We start from the raw sequence: 24012 nt of genomic DNA on the forward strand, positions 1-24012 counted from the left end.
GTCAAGAACAAGTCTTCTCATAGTTAAAGATTAAATGGCAAAACGAAGTGGGGTGGAAGGAATTCCCGTGGGATCACTCCCTCGGTGATGAGCAGGCTCCACCTGCTGGTCTGCCTATGCCGAGTGAGCTGCAGAGAAACGCTGTCCGTGTAGGGACTAAGCTGTTAGATTGCTTAGAAAATGTACGCAGCAGCCTGCAGCTACAACAGGTTAAACCTCAATCAGAAACATCCGTACTTCGGGAGCGGTCTGGTTATGTTTGACTAGTGGCTGTGTGCAAGATGAAGAGTTCTCTTCCGTGCACATTGCTATGCTCTTTATGTTTCTTCCGAATTATAATCTTGGCCTCTTCAATCACCAGGTCATTAGTTTGTGTCCTTTCTGTATGTCATATGCAGTAAGAATGCCTGGCTGGAGAGAGCATTAACACGGATGTGTGTGTCCTCAATGTCAGATTCTCTATTCCTCCTGCTAGCCAGTATACAGACACGGTAAGAAGGAGATGCTAGAGCAGCACTCCTCCCTTCTGGTAATGCCTGCAGCACTCCTCCCTTCTAGTAATGCCTGCAGCACTTCCACATTGAGTAAGTAAAGCCTGAGCCTGTAGTTGGAAAGAGGAAGACTTTAAAAAAGCAAAGAAGGGCTTGTTATTTCATATACCAAGTCTCTTGACTGCCTGAGGAGACAAAATGTTGTAAAGATGCAATGTGATTATTTTATTTTTTACATATATGAGTGCACAAAGAATAATGTACCAACTGGTCACTGCGGATAGCTCCAGGACCGTAATGAGACATTGTAAATTGAAAAGCCGTAGTAATTTCCAAACAGAAGTCTGCACTAGAGAAGAGTAGGTCACCAATCTGAAATGCAACATCAAGCCATTGACGTGGAAGGTACAGAGCAAGTACAGAAAAGGAAGCGAATGCACGTAAAGGGATATGCACGAATAGCTGGCATTTGTATGAGCACACACAAAGCGTGGGCTTTCAGCTAATCACACAGTTACGAAATAATTCAGGTTGGAAGAGGCCTCAGCAGGCCTTTGAGTCCATCATCTTGCTTAAAGTAAATTCCCTATTGAACTCCGCTCAGCTTGCTCAGGGCCTTGGGTCTTGAAAATGTCCAAGTTTTCAAGGGGTTGTTGTTGTTGTTGTTGTTTGGGTTTGGTGTGGGGTTGGTTTTTTTTTTTTGGTCAAGTTAGTGGATCCCCTATTTTAGTATATTCTAACTGTATTTCTTCTGTTCTCACTAGTTTGATACTCAGTATGCCCTTGAGAGCTTTCTACTAAATGGTCCTTTAGACCTGGAGGGGGCCCAGGGGCTGTATTGTCCTGTACTGTGGTGCCCCTGGACTCGCACTAGGTGGAAGCTCATGCTTTACCAGGCTTGGGTCACCCAGCTCAGCTCCAAGCCGTTTTGGCCTTGGAGAAGCGTGGGGTGATCCCCCTGCGATGGCCCGATGAGATGGGGGCTCCCCTGTGAGGAAGAGGGGATCCCCACGGGCCTGCCAGGCCCATGCAGGGTTCGAGGGGGTAAAGCTGCAGGCCCGTGCTCCTCAGGAGCCCCGAAGAGCTGACTCACCGCCCCAGTGGTGAGGGGCAGGCCCCATCCCCAGCCAGATCCTCCCCGCAGTGGGGCCCTGTGCCTGCGCGACCCTCGGGGCACATCGTCCCCGAAGCAGCCCTCTGAGAAAATCCCTCTTCCTCAGAGACGCATCTACGTGGAGCAGCTCCTCCTTCTCCTGCCCAGTGGTAAATCCCCCCCGCCATGGGCCCGGGCCCCTCCCTCACAGCCAGGCGCACCCGCCGCCATTCCCGGCCGGCCGCAGAGGCGTGGGGCGGCGCGGCGCGGCGCTGCTCGATTGCTCGGCGCTCCTCACCCTGGCGGGTGGATGGCCTCTGCGCTCGGCGGCGCTGCCTGGCAGGGTCGGAAGCAGCCGCCGGCCTGTCCGCCGCGGCTCGGCTCGGCTCCGCTCGGCTCGGGCGGGCTCCCGCGGCGGGGCTGAGGCGGGCGGGCGCCGCCATGGTTTAAAGGGCGGCGGGCGGACGCGAACGGGCAGGAGCCATGAACCTCCTCCCGGCCAACCCGCACGGCAACGGGCTGCTCTACGCCGGCTTCAACCAGGACCACGGTGAGGTGGCCGGGCTGGGCTGGGCTGGGCTGTGGGGGGCCTGCGGGGAGCGGCGCCGTGAGGGGAGCGGGCCTCGCCCGGCGCGGTGCCCGGGGACGGCCCCGCCCGGGGCAGAGGCTCCTGTCTCCCGGGCCCGGCCCTGAGGAGCCGGTTTGTGCCGGCAGAGGGGTGGCGGTTCGCGGTTGGGAGCCTGGCGGAGGTGACCGCCTGGGGCCGGTGAGGGGAGTTCGGCGCCCGCGCTGGGTCTGGGCCTGCTGCGGCTCCCGGCAGCGGTGAGTAACCGGGACTCGGCTTGGGCGGCCTCTGCTGCGGGAGGGCGGGCTGCCCCGGGCCGGGGATCCCGTCCCCCGGGGGGCGGCCGGCAGGCAGGGCGCGGTGTCCCTGGCTGTGTGTCTCCCTGTTCGCCCCCGCTGTGGCTGACAGGATGTCCGAGGTCTGGTCGCTGTAGTTGCTGCGGTAGACATAGTCTGTGCTTTAAAAAGCTGCGAAGGCTGTGTTTGTACAGCCTTTAACCGTTCTCCTGTTGTTTTAGCTCTGGTGTGCTGGTGTGTGTACCCAGCCACTTCAGAGAGAGTTGGTTGGGTGGAGTGGGGGGAGAGGAGAAGGAACAGTCGTGTTTAATGTGCATCTTCAAATACATCTGCCTCTCAGATGGTGGTTTGGTACTTGCTGCAAGTTGAGCTGCTTAAAATTGGCTAGCCTCCCTCGTGTAGTTGTAGAAGTCTGCCTCAAATCCTGTGCTTAAAGGGATGTACTTTTGAAACTGCATTACTGAAAAGGTAACTCACAAAATGTCACTTTCTTAGTGTATGTGCTTTGCATTCAAAATTAGTGGTGTAACTTCTTTTTGGTTTTGGGGTTGTTTTGCCTGATTTGTATTATAAAAATGGTAGTTAAAACTGCTAATCATATTGGCAGAGAAGTACGGATACGTGGACCATTGAAAAGCTTCAGAACTGTATACTTGGTTTACTTTTTTTTTCTTTGTTAGAAAGGGGAAGACCTCTTCTACAAAGGGGGTGCATATGCCTCGTCTTGTTGTTGCAATATAAAAATAGCACCAGTCTTATGAGTAAGTGTCACTTTTGTGGAATAAGGAATAGGAGGTCATCATTTTGTAACATCCTTTTGTCTTAACAAATAATACTCTTGCCTAAGACAGTCTTGCAAATTCTGTCATTGCAGACTGTAGTTCGTATACCTGTTGCTGATGCTGTTGAAGTCATGTGTAAACACGAATTACTGTGTTGACTCTAGTCTAATATCGCTGATGACATTTTGTCAGTAGTGTATCAAGCTGTTAATGAAGTGAGCTTCTTGGTAGCTCTCTTCATGCTATCCTGTGGACTCAAAAACAATAGAATAGTCTGTTTTTCAGCAACTCTGCATTTGTCTTCATCTTGCATTTGCAACAGAGATAGATGGAAAAAGAGATTTGCGAGGATGAGCTTCATTTCCAATCTGCAGGGGTCTGTAATGAAGCGGTAATGTTTGATGCTTGGCCTGTGATGGGGCTGGGTTATAAAGAGAACTGGATAAGAAGCTAAGTTTCTCTTTTACTGCAAAATGCCTTTAGAACATCATTTTAGCATGTAAAACTTGTTCTTTGTTGCAAAGGCTTCCTTAAATTCTGTAGCAGTAAATGCAACATAAACACTTTTTTGAATAATGTTATCTCCAAAGTATGTTGAGGAATTTGTCTTGGGAATCTGTAAGCTGAGAAGCTTACTCCTAACAGTATTCAAGTCCCAGCCTACCTAGCCTGCCCAGCCAACCGAATAACAACAACAAACTTGAACAAAAGCCATGTTTGGCTTTCATTTGCAGGAACTCTTCCCGCTTAGGAATGATTGCTTTTGAACTGTAGGTAGGATGCTAACTTTTTACTAGTTTAGGGCCTTTTTAAAGTGTTAAAGAAAAGGTAATTCCTTGGCTGCTCAGAGAAGAGTAGGTAAGAGAAAAAGCTCACTTCTTCCTTGTTGCTTCTACCACAAATAGAAATATGAGTCACTTGAGTGCTGAAGCTTAGTAGTGTGGGTGTCTGCATATATTGTCACAATAACCTAATTTCTTAGTAATTTAAGACTAGCCAATCCCATAATGATGGGAGGAATGATCTAATAAGTCTCTCCAAGTCTTAACGTCCATGACTGACAAGTGATAAAGCTAGCATCTGCAGTTTTTCTGAAATGTGCTTCCCTTAATCTGAGTGATACTATATTTTTATATTGGGTGCCTTTGCCACTTTTTGTTTTTAAATTAAAAAATAAAGAAACAATATAACCCCCCAAAATTGCAAGGTCTTCTCAGTTGTTTTAAAACAGAATACTCTGACTTTATGTTCTTAATTTCAAGCTGGTATACTCCTGATTTCAGGCACTTTTCTAATGCTTTCAGAAGGACATTAAAGTGCTTTACAGAAATGAATAGACAAAACATCATAATAAATGACCATACCATAAAGTGTATGTGTAAATTGTTGACAAGTTTCTCTTTTGTCACTATTGTACTCTAAAGCTAGTTTGAAAACTGAGGTGTGGACTTGTTTTGGTGTGGAAACGCTTGGCTTATTAATTTGATATCCTTTAGTGGACTGAAATGCTTGGCTATAGGACCCCATAAATGTTAGCAGGATTCTGTGCTCCCTTTTACGGCTCTAGACCAAATTTGCTGTGGCAAGGAAAACCAATGTGCTAGGAGCTGCGCCTGCTGTGGTCACTTCCCTAGACTTTGCTGTTGCGTTTCTGGATGTTAGGCCCCAGAGCCTGCAGATTTCTTCATGTCAGCATGCCCCTTCAGCTTGTGGCATCTGCTAGGATAGTCATTAATTTAACCCTTCATTTTCCTTTGGTTTTAGGAAAACAAACAGAACTCACTGTGGTCTCACTGGGACTGTTGGCAAATAGTACTTTTACTGTAGGAACAAGCACAACTGCAGGTTAGGGTAGTAATTCTGTGGAGATTCAGTTTTTGCTAGCATCTGAATTAATTTTTTTTTTTTTTTTTTTAAAGTATCTGAGTTGTCTTCTGTCAGTGGCTCTTTGGCAGCATGTCTGTCCCCTCTTAAAATGAGATGTGAACTTCCTGTGGAAGGAAGCACGCCTATTATTGCAGCAATTCCCTTCTCTGGCAGCCCCTCCCCAGCTCTCTCCTACATGAGAGCTTCCAAGCTGTAGCTGAACTGTCAAATTTGTGACCCCACTGGTAAGCTCTGGGATCAGTCAGATGGGAAACACTGGGCTCCACAGCTGTTCTGTAACCTGGAACTGAATGAGTAGCAGTAATCTTCCTGTATGTTTTTTCCTTGTTTGGCTTGGGGGTTGCTGTGACTGAGAACTTCGTATCTCTGTCAGTAATGATTGATGGTGTGGGGAATATCACCATTACTCATGTTCCCTCAGTTCTGGTGTATTGTCTCCAGTTAAAAATGTCGATATTCCCAAGACATTAAAAGCAGCCCACACCTTAGTCACAGGGTTATCCCTGCAGAAAAGCTGTAGTGGTGCTACAGGAAACGTCTGCATTTTACTGCATTAGGAATGCTCCATTTGGGTTTGTTATAAGCTGCTGGTATTAGCACAAGTAAAACTCTACAGTGCTCTCTTAGTGTAGAATAGTTTCAGCATCCCTCTCCTTCGTCTCTCCTGGAAATACAATATTGAGTTATAAAACTGTCGCTGGAAAAATAATTATATGGATACACATTACAGCTACCAGAAACAGATTAGTTCTCATCCTGTATAGTATTGTTTTATGTAGAGAGAAATGTTTCCATTGTAATTTGCTTTCTGATTATCCCAGTAAAGTATACTGCACGAGGTGGCAGCCTATTAGCACTGTGATTTCAACACAGCATGCTCTTACGTATTCAACTGACAGCGCAAACTAAAGAATGATGCACTGAGAAAGGAGGAGGTAAAATTAATATAGTTAATCTAAAAGCATCTATTTCAGTATGTTTACTAATCTTTCTGTAATTATTGTATTCTTGTTAACCACTCTATATGTGTGTTTACATATGTAAACAAGAACTTTTTGCACTTAATTATGAGATCTTGGACAGAGAGAAGTTGTGCCTGTAAGTCTTTTGGGTTGGGGGAGTAGGCTTTTCTGTGTGTTTTGTTTTCTTCACTGTTTAGCTAACTGTTGTACTGTTAAAACAGTCTGGTATACTGGGTCTGTGACTGCTGTTAATGTCTATATGTAAAATAAGAGGGTCAGTTTGTTTCCTTTCTACATTGAAGGGTGCAGAGATGGATCTTGTCGTACTTTTTCCTTTTGTATGTGTCAGTTCAGTGAATAGGAACCCTAAGGATGCTGCCAAACACACACCCCCACACCTTGTAAGATACTGGTCTGTAGAGCAGAGGATGTGTGCGCTGCCTTTTTTTGTTGCTGTTGCGTTTCGGTTGGTTGGGGGTTTCTGTACTTGGTTGGGTTTTTTTTTTTGTTTTTTTCAAGTGGTTCTACTTGGAATGAAACTCTTGAAGTATTAAACAGGAATCTCAAATTGGCTGCATTATTTTTCCCAAATTGTGGTGTTTTTAAACTAATACTGTTGTCAAGATCAAGTTTATTAGACCTTTTTTGTATTGTTATGCGAGAACTTTTTTGTTGTTGTTACAACAAAAAAACAAACTCACCAATTGTATTGTTTCTTCTGACATCTTAACCTGCATCAAGATATGAGCAGCGAAAGACATGTATTGAACATTGCTCATTTGCTCCTCAGTGACCATATGCAATTTTTAAAATTGAGCTTATATTAAGGTAATAGCATGCAAGCCACAAAGCCAGTTAGTTGCCTGTGTCGTGAGGACCGTTCCTGGCTGTTTGTGAACCTTTAGTGCCGGGAATACCTGAAACAGTTTCCTGCAGTCTGAGCCTTTTTGCCAACTTCTGAGCCATCGCTCCACAGCAAACCAGTCCAGTCTTGTGCGTAGGAAACCATGGGTCTCCTGGCTATGAGCAAATGGTTTGGAGACCTTATGTTAAGAGTGAAGACTTCCTTCTCTCCTTCCCCCACCCACCCTGTGATTTTTGGGTACTGAGTTTGGGGAAGGGCTGCATTTAGACATAGCTCCTCAATTTTTATTTGGGGGGTTTAAATTGTTGCAATCATTGCAGTGCATAAGAATAAAACCAGACTGATTTGAATATCTCTCTTCCAGTACCTTGAAGATCTTAACTGGATTTTTGATATAGTGCATATAAATTGTGTAGCAACTAATCTTCTGTCAGTCTGCCTCTAGCAACGGTAGCTGCTTCTAACTTCACACTAGCATTTCTTTGTAATAGTAACTGCATTCACCCATTAGCGAGTAAAACAGCAGGACAGGATACTGGTAGTTTGACGGATTCCACTAAAAAGGCATATCCATAATTCTGTACATAAATGTAACTAAAATAATTTTCCAGAGTATTTTAATCTGGCTTCTAATCATTCCCTGGTTTAGACTTAAGCTATTGGCATGTAATTATTGGCATCTGACTCGGTAGGCTCTCATTAGAGTGTTCTTAAAAACTATGTTTGAGAAGCTCTCTTCTGTGGAAACATGAACAATGGCTCATACTTCATATAGTCGTAATCGCGGTGTAAATTTGGATCTAATAAGACAGGAGGGGGTTTGCTTCATAATGACTGTTGGACCATACAAGTTAAAATGCAGGTTTCCTTCCCTCTGTAGTGCATGGCATAGGATACAGATGGGTTGGGAATTGCTCTTTCCTTCCATTGTTTTCTTACCTGTCTAAAGAACACTGACAACTTTCCTCTTTCAAGAGGCCAGTGTAGAGGACAACTCCTCTAAACGGTTTTCACTTGCAAACACTAACAGAGCCTGCAAGTGGTCTTCAGCTTGAATTTAACAATGCCATTATCAAGTAATGCTCTCTTAACCCTCTGGCTCTTGCTTAGTTCATGAGTGTACTCTTGCAATGACTTTATATGTGTATATATATGTGTGCTTTTTACTACAGGATGCTTTGCATGTGGAATGGAAAATGGATTCCGAGTTTATAATGCAGATCCACTCAAAGAAAAAGAGAAACAAGGTAAAATGCTTACTTATTATACTATGCTAGTTCTGTGTTGGAAGCTCAGCCTCCTTGTTTTTTTCTGCAAGATTCTTGCTTAGCTTTCACTGTTCCATCACTGGAAGGCTTTGAATAAAGCCTCAAGAAAGGAAGGGACAGTCACTTACACCACTGCCTGGTCAGATGTTTAAATGCTATTAATTTGCATAAAGCTGGCTGATGAGGAATGTGTCTCACCTTCTTGCAAAGGCTGAATTGTGTTAGCTGTTGCTAACATTTGTAGTCCTGCATAGGACATAAGTTGCCTGGTTATTCGCAAGTGGGAGAAGAGTTGCTCGCTGCAGTGTTACTACGTACCATCAAGAGAAGTTGTTCTATTCTTGTGCAGTAATATGGATGATCTAGTACAGCGATAAAACTACTGCGTTTTTACTGGAGATCTGAATGTAACGTTTCTCGTACTTGCTTAGAGTATTGCTTGCGAGAGCACTGTGAGCTCAGACTTCTAATACTCTAAGTTTTATATTCTCTGTATGCTTAAAAAATTTGGGAGGATTATAAGGTGGTAAACCTAGTATCATGTCTTAACAGAAGTTACTAGATGAGCTATATTAACAGGTAGTGGGGCTTTTCATCAGAAAGCAAACATAACTGAGTGAAAATAAGGGAAAATGAAACCTAGCCATGTGATTCTAACCCTAAATATAGGAAGAAAGCTGCCATGCTAAACAGGTTTCCCAGCACTTCCAGCCTGTGGTGATAGAAAGGATTTAATAAGAGGGGAAAAACGTATTTAAAATAGCAATTCCTATGAAACCAGGCATGCTTTCACTTTCTAATGCTGCAAGAGATTTCTGTCACTGTTCATGTGGCCAAAGCTGACAAACTGTTTTCTGTTCTTAATACGAAATTCTTCCATAAGCAACGTGTCTTGGGACTATCATCTGTGATAGTGTGCTAAAAGGATCAGAATTCAGGTTGAAGTCCTGTTGAGTTCCTTGCCAAAACCTTCCCTGCCAGTAGCTCTGGACATACTTCTGGGAATCCTATGGTGAAATGTTTCTTAGGAATCAGATTGCCTTTCCCCTGTGGATTTGGAGAGGTCAGACTGTACTGGCTGCACAGGTACACAGAGAAATCTTGTTCATCTTTCATGTATATTTCAAGCTACCTATTTAAACCTACCTGAGATAGTCCCAGCTGGAGCTTGTCTATCTGATTGATTTCTGTAACCCAGTATGAAACCAAGTCTTAACTGTTACACCCTGGCTTCTCTCTCTTATATCCAGGAGTTCCATGAAGTTCCCCATCCAAGCATCACCTGTCAGAACTGAGATAATGATTAAAGTGTTCCGAACATAGATTCGGAACACATTGCACATTCTTAAATTGTCTCAGGTTATCGTTCATAAGTATTGTAAGACTTTTTGTCGTGGTGATAATACCTCTTCATAACAAACTGTGCTGTCAGGCTTTAAATGCTTTAATGGAGTTAAGAGGAGGATCTGGTGTAGAAGGGGGCAGTGTACAAATACAACTGTTCAGGAAGGAGACTCGGCAGTCAAAAGTGTTGTTGAAGAAACCACAAGAACCTGTATGAAATCCAAGGCTTTACTGCTACAGTACGAATATCTTTCCAGGCATCTACCTTTGGCAGTGTATGGTCAAGTCCCAACATAAATTCATCATCCAGATGCGCTGCAGTACTTCCTAATGTCGAACTGAATCTCCCTTGTCCTATCCTTCATGCATATGTCTACAGCTTTCCATTGTAGTGCTTCCTCCCAGCTCCTCAGACACTTCTGCTGTTTTCTCCCATCCCTATTTCTGACAGTAGGTCTCTCTTGAGTCCTTGTGAAGTGTCAACTTTTCCTCTAGCTTTGAAATGGTTTACTTAGTTTCATCCACCTTTCCTGCTGCAACCTGCCAGTGTGTGGAGTTACTGGACAGCCTTTTAGTTTGTTTTTAACTCTGCTCACCTACCTTGAAGGCCACAGTTACAGCCTCTCCTCCTGAGAGTTCAGTTCCCTCTCCCCAGTGGAATGCCAAGCATCCCTCTAAGCTATGTAAACAAAGCCAAGCCCCCGCTCAAATGTCATCAAATAGAAAAATTCTTTTATTATGAAATCCCCTGGTTGATATTTTGTTCCTCCACTTGCACCATAAGCATGGCATCTTACTCTACTTCCTCTGTAGTTGAGATTCTTAAAAAGAAAAAAACCTTGTCCTTGCACTATAAATGAGAAGCTGTTTGCACCAGCTGTTGTGTCTTGCTTTCACCATTTCCTACATCATTGAGTGGAGGCTTGCTGGAGCTGGACCATACTTCTTACCGATCCAGCAGCTACAGGTATGCTCCAGAGAGCAGCACTAGAGAGTCTAGTGCAGTTACATACACGTGCGTTTTGCCTCCTTTTCTCAAATCCACCAAGTCTATAAAGACAAATCCCCTTGCAAATAAAAAGGCTCATGACTAATGAGTACCCCTGGTATTTTTCTAAATGCGTGGCATTAGCATAACAGAGCAATGCCAGACTTGGAATGTGTGCGTGTGAGGGGAATGAATTTGAGCTAACTGGACAGTCTTTCTAAACATATTTACAACCCCACTGTGTAATAGAAATGATCAAGCTGCTATGATGGTATTGCTTGATCTCCTGTCATGCAGCATGTTTTTATATAACTTTAAATCCTTGCTATGTTTTTTCTATACATGAAAATGAGGCCTGTCCCAACTGTGTGACAACAGTGGCGATCTTCATTGCTATGAAAAATAAAGCAACTTTGCTGAGAATCCTAATCTTAAACAAGCACAAAAAAAATCAAGCAAACACCACCCCCACCCCACCCACCCCACCCACCCCCAAAAAGCCCCCACCCTTTTAGTCAGGATTTCTTGTCTGTCACCCCCAGTCTTTGAGGATTCTCTGTTTTTTAAGGTCAGGGTAGGAAGATACTATCCTTCTCAAGTGCCTGAGAGAAGTGCTAGGTAATGCAAGCTTTTCTTGTAACAGTGGTAAAAATTACATGGCATGTTAACAGGTTCTGACACTTTTAAATAAAATACATTTGTCTTTCAGAATTTCTAGAAGGTGGTGTTGGCCACGTCGAAATGTTGTTTCGTTGCAACTATTTAGCACTAGTAGGTGGAGGAAAAAAGCCGAAGTACCCACCTAACAAAGGTTAGTCTCGAGGAATAGATCTTGTAAATGTTTGTCTTGCTATCTGTGTGAAACTGCCCAAAGAACTCCCAAACCAAATGCCTTGAGCTGGGGTCTGGGATTCTGAAGGTTGAATGGAGGGGATGTTGCAGCAGTTTTAAGTAAATGTGGCGCAGTAAACTGCGTCACTGCTGTTGCGGTGTTAACAGGCAGTTACCTGCAATGACCAGTCTCCAAGACCTGGTGACAAAGCCTGTACTTCTCGCAGTTAACTTTGGAAAGGGACTCTATGGCTCAGCAACCTGAGGGGGAAAAGGTCCCTCTGTGGCAAGCTTTGCAGGGAAAATATGCTACTTTTTTTGACTGCTGCCTTATTTCTTTGATAACCCTCAGAGCAAAACAAAAAAGCTGTTTGTCTTTAGAAAAATGTATTTTTATTGTCAGCTTTTGTGGTTAGAGTTTACCAGCTCCTACCTGCACAAGTCCTAGCATAGAAGAGCGGGTTGGAATGTAGTAGCTAAGTGCCTTCTGGTGAACAGGATGCCAATCTGTAACTGCTTAGCTCTTGGATGCTCCTCTTGATTAGCCTTTGCAGAAACTAGAAGTTGTTGTAATGGAGATGATGTGGATCTTCGGATATGCCTTGATCTAATGCAATCTCTGCACTGTTGTAGTAATGATCTGGGATGACCTGAAGAAGAAGACTGTCATTGAGATAGAGTTTTCTACAGAAGTCAAAGCAGTTAAGCTGCGAAGAGATAGGTAGGTACAAAAAACGTGTTCCAAATGCACAGCTTGGCTTTGTACGCTGTTCTTATTAATTTCCAGCTGTTTGTAGACAGAAAAAGGTCCTGCTTTAACACTTAGATAAACAACACTAGCAGTTAAAGGTAAAACAGGCTTTTGGGGGCAAGCATTAGGTATTAACAGATTACAGCTCAACTATACTGGTATCTGAAACCTTGGTGAAAAGCCTGTAAGACTTTCTGCCCCCCTAACGTAGGGAAATGTTCTCATGTGGCTGCTGCTGACTTTTCCTAGGTATGGAGGACTGTGAAGGGAATTCAAGCAGATCTCTAGAGCATGAGCATCTAGTAGCAGCTAGAGTGAGTCTGTGTATGTGTGGGCAGAGGGGCTCTGCTGTCACAGCTTTGGATAGAAGTGCTTTGTTGGCTCACAGTTGCATGGGCTTTTGCAAGGCTGTAAGTCTGTTGGGGGCGGTGGGAGAGAATTATAGCCATTAAATCAGTTGAAAGCCTTTGCGGATCTGAATTAATATCTATGTCCCTGTTTCACCCACCCCAAGTCATAGGTACTTCTTGTCTGTTTCAGAATTGTGGTAGTCTTGGACTCGATGATTAAAGTTTTCACATTCACACACAATCCCCACCAGTTGCACGTCTTTGAAACCTGCTACAACCCTAAAGGTTAGTTGTATCTGTGGGTTGGGGAATGGAAGCAAGTTTATTCTGTTCTTGACATGCTGTTTACCTTTAGCTGCCTGAATCAGTTTCATTTAGTAAGTCGGTCATTAAACAGTTTACTTACTGCACTGTAGTCATGCCCTTTGGAGATGCTTTTGTGTTTATAAAGTGGTTATTAAAATTTATTAATACTTGGCATAGAAAAGCTTTTTCAAGTACTCCTGTTATGTTATAGATTTGATTTCTAGAAGAGCTATATGCTTTCTTCTGTAAAGAACCTGTAAACTTGATGTATTTTGCGCTGAAAGCTTAATTATAAACACAAACTCTATTAAAGTGCATCATTCCTCTTTTCTAACAGAGCTAGAACTGTCTAGCAAACTGTTCTCTACAGTGTCAAAAAGAGTCTAAGTAGCAAACGGCTATCATGCTTTTTAAATAGCAAGGTATAGCTTTGTCCTTTGTTGAATCAAGCAGAAGGTATCCTGGAGCAAGCCGAGTATTAGTGCCACAGCCTAAGTATTGTCTAGTGCAGTGATGCCAGCTCCAGGTAGGTGTGGGAGGGATAGGGCTTGGGTTTGACCTAAGGAAAGGGGTTTGTTGCAGTAAGTTTTATTGACGAAGGGAGGTCCTATCTGGAAGGAGAGCCTTCAGAGGGAAGAGATGAGCATACTCCCATGTCAGCTGCATGCTTAAGACTAGCTGTGTACGTGAAGGTCTAAAACTGGAGAGGTGTAATGGCAACTGTGTGGGTATCTGCCTCCAGGCACGCCTGTGCCCTGCTGTGAAGATGGTCAGGGTCCCAAAGCACAGGGCCTGCACAGGGAGGTCAAGGAGTTGGGCTTGTTTACTCATGCGAAAAGGAGACGGTGAAGGGCTATCTGCAGCTGGTGGCTTACAACTGCTTGAAGGACAGTTACAGAAACAACAGCCCCAAACTCTTCTTGATAGTGCCAGACAGTAGAACAAGGGGTGTTGGCCATGCTTGATATCTTGGGAGGATTGGCTTGGATGTCAGGAAGATGGTTACTCCACCAGGAGATTACTTAGTCTTGCAGTCCCCATCTTTGGGGGTTTTCAAGCCTGCTGGAAGCAAACATGGAATTGCTGGCTGCACTCAGGGCAGCACAGCCTAAATGCAGATTTGGCATGCTGCTTTACAGGCTGGTGGGCGATGCAGTAAAGTATGTTGTTCCCTGTGATACCCACCCATTGCTCTGCTAGCTGTGGACTGAGTTTGCAGGAATTTACTTGGTATCAGCAGAACACCTGGAAAAGGTGTGATTTACCTTAAATGGTCTGCAAAAAGTTATGAAGAAAAAAGTGCAAGGTCCATAAAAGCCAAGGTCAAGCATGAATTAATAATAATGAGTTTTAGTGACAGAGGAGAAACTAAAATATCACCTATTATAAACTCTTACCCTTTTCAAGCTGCTAAGGAAACTTTTTTATTTCTTTTTAAATAGCTTTGCTGTAACAGACTGATGGAGCTGATCTCTGAAAACATCCAGATTTTGGATAACCACAACTAGATTACTTTGAAATAAAGTGATGAGAGCAAGTTAAAATTATGCTACTCCCCTACTTCTCTATGCTCTGCACTTATGGATGGATCATGTTTTGGGATACTGCAATAGCCATTAAAATGAAATTCTGATTTACTACATGTATGTTTGTTTATTCTGAAACTACCAATATTTTAGAAACTTATGTTTGAAAACTTTATTAGGTTATGGGAACTACACAGTTATTCTCTCTTTTTTTTTTTGTCTTTTAGGTCTCTGTGTCCTTTGTCCAAATAGTAATAATTCTCTTCTTGCATTTCCTGGAACACATACTGGGCATGTGCAGATAGTGGATCTCGCTAATACAGAAAAGCCTCCTGTTGACATACCAGCTCATGAAGGAGTCTTGAGCTGTATAGCTTTAAATCTGCAGGGAACAAGAATTGCAACAGCATCAGAAAAAGTAAGAATAATATCCTCTTACCCCTACCCCCTACCAGAATAACTGTGCATTCTGGTGTAGTAACTCCTTCTAAAATAGGAAGTTGTGCCCTTTGGTAGGGAACTAACTGGAAAATTTGTCATTGAAATATGCATTCTCAGTCTGTCTTTACCTTCACTGCTCCTTTCGGGTACCCAAACAGCAGTCCAAGTGCAGTGCCTGAGGTAGCATTTATGTTTTAGCTGACTGTAGCAGTGACTCTTCAGTGACGCTTGCATGAGACCTGGCCCAAGCAGTTCACGTTTCATGTGTTCTTCAAGAAATACTATTAATTTTTAAAATAAAGGGGAAGGTGGGGAGAAGCTTATTTGCATTCTTTCACCTTTATTAGTTTCTGCTTAAATTCACGTTAAAACCACTGGCTAAAGAAATACTTGCAAATTGGTCTGTCATACTGGAGGACTTAGTTCTGCTCTGGCTTAACTCCTGCTACAGACCAGGAGGGAGGTGCACTCCCTCTGTTTTTCTCATACACACACTGCAGATGTCTTCATGCAGAGTGTAAATGATAAAATGATTCTTGGAATATTTACCAAATCACATGCAGTCATATGTTACATACAGCTAAAGAACACAATACGCTGACAAACACCTGAAGTTCCTTTATCGTACAAATCCTTTTGCGCTGGGCTGGTGCAGAGAGATGTAGCAAGAATGCAAAGCGAGTCATAGACCTGCCTTCTCCCTGGGAACTTCAGTGAAGTTGGGTAGTGAGCTTCATTTCCCAAAGGGTGATTGGTTCCAAAGCGTCCAAAGGAATCTGAGGTAGATGTACCCATCTACCTGAGACAAACTGAGTGCTCCCTACCTTCTTCCGCTCAACTGAAACAAGTTGACAAACTAAATTAATCCAATGAGTCTCTGTTTAGAATAGCTTCTACTGCACAGCCTTTAGCTCAAAAAGCTTAAAAAAAAAATGCAGCCATAGTCTCTCTTAACTAAGCTTAATTACTGTATATCTTCTAAACAAAGCTTTTAAAACTGCCAACTCTGTTGCTAAATAGAATAATAATCTGCTGAATTTGTATTAAGACATTACGTTTTTTGCGTAGAGAAGAAGTTCAAACAGCATTTTCAAACTGAAATAGGAGCATGGGCAAACTGCCATACTGGGCATCCTGTAAGCAAACATCTCAAGCTTGTGTCTTAAATCAAAACTAAGCTGATATTTACCTGAATCTTTCTCTGCTGGGCTCTGGTGTGTGACTGGAGAAATGCATTTGTTAACAAGGTGTGTCACGTGAGTTGTAGGTTACAATGTATACCCACTCTTCATCAGATGAAAGTACTACTGAACTGTTGATCGCTTCCTGTGGGATGCACTGACTTGTTTTACATCTCTGGTGTGAAGCTCAGTTTACTCTAAATGAAGTACAGATTTCTAATGCAGTATTCTGTCTGTGACCCAGCTCAGCTGTGGGGTCTCTCAGATTTGGATCAATACAGATAATGAACATGTGATAGGTAACTAATTCTTCTAGATTACATCAGCTGAACTAACTGTAAGGCAAGACCATCCACAGGCTGTTTATACTTAAGTGGAAAAAACCTGCACAGTAGCAATCAAACGAGAGTACTGACTATGGGGAGCAAGAAGGAAACGCCTCGCAGAACCTGGGCACAGTAGGCTATACACAAGTCTACTCTAATGTCTGCAAACTAATGCCAGGGCTGCACTGGTGCTTTAGACCACAACTTGGATGAAACTTACTTAGTTGAGTAGCTAAGTAACAAGCTTCTATACCAAAGCATTACAACATTGTGGTGATGGGGTGGGGGAGGGGGGAATTGGTATTCTTTGCAAAAGTTATCATTGAGAGGTTCTCTCAAATCACTGAGATGAAAAACCCAGTTGTGTATGTAGGAGTATGCTGGTCAGGTAGAATTTTAGGATGCATTCACAGACGTAAAGTCTCTTTTGTCTTTCCTAATATAATGCTTGATTCCTTTTCAAGGGGACCCTCATAAGAATATTTGATACTTCATCAGGGCATTTAATCCAGGAGCTACGAAGAGGATCACAGGCAGCCAATATATACTGGTATGTTTAATTGCTTCTGCTTTGTCATCTTGGGGGTAGTGTTGTGCCAAGGCAGCCTGGTGAACAGCACCTGAGTCATCTTCAAAAAGCAAAGCAGTTACGCTGCCACAGGCACAAGGCAGAACTCTCCTGTCAGTCAGAGGACCCAGGGCTGCGCTGGGCCTGTGCTTCTTCCTCTCTGCTTGGTGCTGGTGAGGAGAGAGCAGTAGCTGGCAGCCCTGTGAAGTATAGCACAGGTTACAGGGGTCAGGAGAAAAACCTATATATTGATAGGTTCACTTGTCTGCATAGCTGGGGGATGCTTTGACTTCACGCTGAAATACAGGGAATGCAATGATGCAGACTAACACCTCCCAGAGAGGCTAGGATGAGCACCTTGAGGCGAGTGGATGTTTATTACAACACACTGCTGCTCTGCATGTGAGAGCCCAAGGCAGAAGTTTGACTCTAATCCACTGCTGGAAGCACTTTCCCAGGAGCAGGGAACTTCCTTTCTTCTATTTAGCAGCACTCTGGGGTAGGGTAGGAGCGTTGCATGTTTTATCCAATACCTGCCTCCTCCTCAGAGCAGAGGTGGTGCAGTTTCTTCCAGCAGAAGTGGCAGCATGGCCCACAGCCATCGTGTCCATGGCAGAGCAGTCTGCTGCGTGGCTGGTCCTCATAAACCAGGTCCTCTGTTCAAGCAAGTGGGTGCACTCACTGCTGAAGGGGCTGTTCATCCTGTCAGCAAAGCAGTGCTGAATTGGAGGAGTCCCAGCTCCTCCAGGAGAGGAGCTGTTGAACACCTTACCTGCCAGGCTGCCAGGGTAACTGCAGAAGCAGAATTGTGTACACCAGAAGCTGTGGGTATGTTCCAGTAGAAATACTGCAACTGTCTGTATTCTCTACAGTATTAACTTCAACCAGGATGCTTCCCTAATCTGCGTATCCAGCGACCACGGCACAGTACATATTTTTGCTGCAGAAGACCCTAAAAGAAATAAGCAGTCAAGGTAGGGTTTGAGCCATTCTGAAGCCTTTAGGGGGGACTGGGGGGGGCTTGACCTTTTAATAGAGTTTAGAACACTGGTCTTGTCAAGCAGTAGCAAATACCTGCACTGCTGGAGGTGGTACAATTAACCTGCTGTGCTTGAGTGAAGTTGCAGATTTAGGACTATATAGCAACTGCCCAGTTTCTACTGTCCTTTGCGGAGCCGCAGAACCCCAGCAGCAGGTTAGCCACTAAAAAAATCACCCTATCTCTTAGCATGAACATACTTTGTGGACATGTCACATAAAGCAATCCCTACTAAAAATCAATCCTTTTGGCAGTTTTTGCAGTCACTTAAAAACATAAAGCCAGGAAGGTAGTTGTAAGGTCCCACTTCCCTAGAAGGGGAATCGTACATATTACCTGATACTTAGTGGAAGAAAATAAAAAGCCAATCAAAATAGCAGTTAGCGTGAGCCCTGCGACTTGTTCAAACACACCAGCAGTTCTAAATCGACTCTAGTCAACACCTTACTAAGTTGTTATGCTTTTTTTCTTCTCTCTTTCAGTTTGGCCTCTGCCAGCTTTCTCCCCAAATACTTCAGTTCCAAATGGAGTTTTTCCAAATTTCAGGTTCCCTCAGGCTCTCCGTGCATTTGTGCCTTTGGAACAGAGCCAAATGCTGTCATAGGTAAGTACTGGAGGCTTCCCAGGTTCTGTCTGGAGAACGGGGTATTGAACTACACTGGCCTTGAGCTGGAGGGAATGCTCAGATGAGACGAAGTTGCATGTCCCTGTCAGCTGAGGACAGGAGCTCTCACTGCTCAGCACAAGGGAGTGAGATCACACTGTGCCCAGGGTGGGTGCAGTGCTGGGCTGACAGACACTGCACGAGGACTGACTTACCTCAGGCCCCTCCAGAGCACCCCTCTGTATGCTCTGTTAGCTGGAAAGGTCAGTTTAAGCTATAGCTGAAGGAACAGAACGGTACCTCTGAACAGCTGAACTGAACATGTTTGTTTTTCTTTCAGCAATATGTGCAGATGGCAGCTACTACAAGTTCTTATTCAACCAAAAAGGGGAATGCTCAAGGGATGTCTATGCTCAGTTTCTAGAAATGACTGATGACAAGCTTTGACTGAGGTGAGGGAGTGCATGGGTCAAAGTACTGCCTTGGCTATTCCACATCTTTGGAAGGACAGTGTATGAATGTCCAATACCGGTCAAGAAGTTTAGCAGACCTCACTGAGAAGCCTGGCCCAACATGATCAGAACAAGCTCTGAAGTAGTGGACTACATATGTTTATTCTCATTTCTGCAAGTATTCATCATTAAAATCTCTTTGGGTTACTGTCATCAACTCAAGTTTTCAAGATGTGGCTTTCAACAAGCTTGTGCCTATTGGGTTTCTCTTAATCTAAACTGTGAAATGACTTTAGATTAAACACGAGTGCCTGCCACACTAGAAGATCTGCAGGGGGCTGTACAAATGTACACCTTGCCTTAGAAAAAGGGATGTGAAAACAGAAGATTTTTGGCATTGCTTTACTTCCACTGAATGGCTGGGAGTGGGGGGAATACTGTGGATCACGCTCAAATAAAACTCCACCAGTGTGGCTAGGAGCAGGAGTGCTGCCTTCCCCTGAGCACATCTTAGCGTAACAGGGGAGAAGAGATGACAAGCGTGTAGCCGTAGGCAACTGTAGCTTGAGCCATGCTTGCCCTCTGCCCTGGCATATGGGGCTGGGTGGTGGTAGTCGTGTGGCCGCAGACTGCTGCTCCCGTACACGTACCAACGTTGGTCAAGTGATCAGTGCTACTTGTCAAAGGTGCCAAACTACATAGTAGCTGAAGGCACATTTAGGCACTGGCTGACCCAACTAACCTCTCCTTGGTGCGTGGAGCAAGCACCCAGGGCAACTGGGGCACGTGGAGCTCCCCTGTTTGTAGAGATGATTCCTTCTGTAACAAAACCACCATTCCAGGTTTAAAGACCACCCTCGGTACTCGTGTGACAGCTGTAGTGACTGCTTCTACACTTGCTGTGCTTCAGCTGGAAGACTGGACAGGCCACTTACACATCCAGCACAATAAATGAACCAGGGGGCATGAAGTATACTTCTCTGCAATGGCTTTAAACTTGCAAACTTTTCTTTCTGAGATGTTGCATACTAAATACTGTTGGCTTAGGGACAGTTAGGTTAGACTAAACCAACTGACTTGCAAACACCCAAAATTGTTATATGGCAATTAATATTTACTGCTGAACTAAGGCACAAGATAGTAAAGTAGAAACTGAAATAGACACAAGCTCTCCTCTGTTCATAGCACTAAACACCTGGGGAAGGGAAGCCTTGCTCTTCTGAACCACCTTGATTTCACAGATGCTTCAACTCTGACATGCCAGTTGGCTCTAAGATTGTTTAGCTGCAAACTCTCTAAATTTGACAAGTTTCTTTTCGTGTCACGTAACACACTAAGGACTAACTTCTACGCAGATTTTGATGTCAAGGTTGCATGTTGCTTTTATGCGTATTTAATCATGGAAATTGTTTTGCACACTTATTTGTAATATGTTATTTCTTTTAAATAAAAGTGACTAATTTTGCTGTATTCACTGATGAGCACAGCCCAAGCTCCTATTGCCATAGGTTCTGGGGAATAAATATGTAACTGAGGAAAGGGTGGTGGCTGAAGGACAGAAGCCAGATCATGCTGCCCACACCATGTAAACACAGGCCAGAAAGTACACGAATTATGGCCTGGGACATGCACCTCGGTATTTACACCAAAACAAGTCCAACTTCCAGTGCAAACCAGTTCTGCTTCAGCACTGTTCACCACACCATTCACCACACCTGCTGTTCTGAAGCTTCTTACCTTTTAACAGCTGCATTAGTGGAATGACCAACTGGAAGCTGCCGTCTCCCTGGAGAAGTATGTGTGCGGGAAAGCATTAGAAACCATTCTCCAGGGATGATTTAAATCCTCTCTCTCTGGTGCAGTTGTAAGCTGTTTATGATCCAGTCAGCTGCGCTCACTTTAAATAGGAAGGAAATGACTTTAACTAAAACATTAAGCCTTCTGCACAGTGCTTTGAAGGTTTTGCGTATCTTAAATCTGCTGAAGCACCAGTCCCCTGTCCTCCCATTAAAGTTATCCTGTAGTTGACCAGAGAGACTATAAGCATATTTCTTGGTTGATGAAAACTCTACTGAACTTGTGAAACTTCCCCTCAACATCTGTTCTAGTGTGACAGCAAGAATGAAAACAACACCAACTGCACACACAGACAATAGTGCTGTACTACTGATGGAATCCCTTAATATGTACCTAAATATATTTAATCTCAAATTCCTTCTTCTTGTACTACTTGCAAATCCTTATCTTTAAGTATATAGGCTATTTTGCAGGGACTGAAAATTAGGTAAAAGAATGAGTCTTCCCACCTGGTGTTGGCTCCAGGTTGCTCTGCCAGTACTTCACCCCATCACTTTCTGCTGTACTGCATCATGTAGGCAATGTTAACCAAAATTTGCTTGAAGTGGGATAGTGGATAAACATGCCTCTACAATCAAATGAGGTGAGTCACGTTTTTGGAAAATAAATAGTACTTTAAGTATTTGCTAGACCACGTATCTACCAAGTTGATTTATGATACTGCATGGCTGCGGCATCCAGGTACACTGTGACACTCAGAACTAAGACTGGCAACAGCACACTCGCTGCGCTGCAGTTACAGCGGTAATACTCACCCCGGTTTTGGGCCTTGCACCAAGACCCAGTCTTCCCAGGCAGGATGTTAAGGAATCGCTGTCCTCAGAGAGGGGCACGCCCTTAGCAGAAGACAAGTTTTAAAGACCAGAGCAAGCAACCAGTCACCTTTCAAACATAGCCCTGCTCTACATGAGGCTGCAGAGTAAAAGGGGTACAAGGCAAACTGTCTAAAGTCTACATGACAAGAGAGGACTAAATAGATTTTAAAATGTCAAGTTGTTTAAGATGAGTATTACAGTCCAGAGATCCAATAGCATTTATTCTTTTAAGTGGAGTTGTCTTAACTCTTAGCTAGAAACACGTGGCTTTGGGAGAGCGCGCTGCTGACTGGAAGGGAAACGGGCCCGTGGTGCAGACTGCATTCATCTGTGAGGAAATGGCAGAATTTGCACAGTAAGTCTAAAATATGACTTTCCCTGCGGAAAAAACAGTGTATTTCCACCGGCATCAGCTATTTAAGTATACGGATTATTAATTTCCTTTGTATTTAAAAATAACTAAATGCCTTCTCTCCCCCAATTTTGCTGTCTGTTTCCACAGCACCTGTGTCACAGCTCCAAACCCTGAAAGGAAAACTAAAAGATTAGCCAGTGCAATCAATTCAACGGTAATTCCAGGTATTTGCCAGCAGGAGCCAGGAAGAACGAGTATTTCTTTCGGAACCTTTAGGTATTCACGTTAAAGTAGAAAACACAAGATTAATCAGTAAAGTTAGAAAATGCAAGACACAAGACTAGTTCTTCTAGATGTAGGTCAGAAGGACTGTGGCAGACACTGCTGACCTAAATACAACGGCTGCAGAATAACGTGCACTTCAGAAAGACAGTCTTGTTTTGGAGTCATGCGCTTGTGAATCTACCTCTTTCTTATTAATGCTCCCATTTTACTGCCTTCTTTTTTTTCTTCTTCCCCAAAGGCTGTATTTGTTTAAACACGCCAGTGACTCTGTTTGGTCTGGTCTGTAAGAGATCCTGCAGAATTTCACACAATAGTCCATTCTCTTTGTTAAAGGAATAGGTTATGCTCTTTCAGCTTCAAATATTCCAGCCCTTCACAGTCATTCCGTAGCCCTCCTTTGATTTCTCCCCAGCGCTTCTTGAAAGTACTGTCATGAAAACCAGACCCAGCATTCCAGTAAGTTTTCTGAGTACTCAAGACAAAAGCATTTCCCCAACTCTGATGAGAAACAAAAACATAACTAATGCATAAAGAGAGGATCAGAAACCAAGACAACATTAATGAAAATTATTCCAGAAAGTGCACATCTCATTAAACTTATTTGAAAAAAAATAATCTCTCAGTTAGTATGGCAGTCTGTGCTAAATCAATACAGCTGTAGCCACCGTTGTTTTAAAGTCAAATCACTGAACTAATGCAAATCCCCAGCTATGTACCTGAAGTCAGCCCCACATGCTAACACAACTTCTAGAAGAATGAGACTCTTTGATACAAAAAATAATTCTTAATTCAAAGTTTGGCTTGAATAATAGTTAGGAAAGAAAACAAGTAGAAGCAGAAGCAGGAGGAAAGCTTGTTTTCATCTGCCAGTCCACAAATCAGATCACGAAGAACCTGATGGTTAAAAGCAACCCATGCACTTACTAACTTCAGACATTCCCGTTATCAATTAATTTTATGTCAGACACAACATGGGATTCTTAGTAAGAATGTTAGACTACGTAGTTAAGACATGTGTATAGAAAGGGGTCAATCAGGTTAGCAGAAAGCAGCACTCAATTTAGTGTAAATGAGATATATATATATATATAAAAAAATACATATTTTTAGACAGATATCTATCACACACGCATCGATACAAAAATCACATGCTACATAAAAATCACAATTCAACCTGTATTAATGACTACCAACCACTCAAAATTTACCTTTTGGGGGAAGGTAAATCAAGATACGAAACACAGATCCGAACACAGATTGCTGAAACTTCAAGTTCCACTTTTGGACTTAAGTAATTATGAAAACCAACATTTTAAAATGAACCGGTATTGTAACAACCATGCAAGTAAAGGCAAAGTTTTCCCAGTTTTGCCTCCTGTACAGCAATCTGTACTGCGAAGTGGTTTATGAAGCAGAAGTGCTTTTGTATCTTTTGGGATTAGCATGGTACAGGTATTTACCTCAAATCAGCACAATTAAAAATGGGATAATAAAGACTGCTACCATTGTGGTAAATATGTTGCAATGCGGACAGGGGGGAGGCAGCAGCTCAGAACTGAGACTAATCGATCACACCGATCACAAAGAATTAGTCTGTCATGCCACTCCATCCACAGTCCCCTCTCTCTTGAAGAGTCAGTGTCACTTTGCTGGACCAGACGATGCCCTACAGCTGCTGTTACAACAGCCAGCACGAAGGCAGAAGGTGTCCAAAGGCAAAAATATCCCACTGCCCAGGAGACCGTGCTGCCGGCTGCCCAAACCTGCCGGGATGTGGGGCTACT

The 24012-nt window shown here is 43.6% G+C and overlaps 1 protein-coding gene across 3 annotated transcripts; it reads left to right on the top strand.

Moving 5' to 3' along the window:
* The first annotated feature begins 1899 nt into the window (after positions 1-1899).
* On the top strand, positions 1900-20386 carry WDR45B (WD repeat domain 45B). Of its 3 annotated transcripts, XM_075518541.1 has the most exons (11): positions 1902-2134; positions 2786-2913; positions 8114-8188; positions 11251-11352; positions 12006-12093; positions 12664-12758; positions 14533-14723; positions 16718-16803; positions 17694-17795; positions 18343-18464; positions 18805-20386. In XM_075518541.1, exons 3-11 carry the CDS (start codon positions 8131-8133, stop codon positions 18909-18911), a joined length of 951 nt encoding a protein of 316 aa, XP_075374656.1. In that variant the 5' UTR covers positions 1902-2134; positions 2786-2913; positions 8114-8130; the 3' UTR covers positions 18912-20386. The 3 variants fall into 3 exon arrangements, with proteins under 3 accessions (XP_075374657.1, XP_075374655.1, XP_075374656.1); XM_075518540.1 differs by lacking the exon at positions 2786-2913 and having other exon boundaries at positions 1901-2134; XM_075518542.1 differs by lacking the exons at positions 2786-2913; positions 17694-17795 and having other exon boundaries at positions 1900-2134.
* The last annotated feature ends 3626 nt before the right edge of the window (positions 20387-24012 follow it).

The sequence above is a fragment of the Mycteria americana genome, chromosome 16 (genome assembly GCF_035582795.1).
Source record: "Mycteria americana isolate JAX WOST 10 ecotype Jacksonville Zoo and Gardens chromosome 16, USCA_MyAme_1.0, whole genome shotgun sequence".
Classification (NCBI taxonomy): Eukaryota; Metazoa; Chordata; class Aves; order Ciconiiformes; family Ciconiidae; genus Mycteria; species Mycteria americana.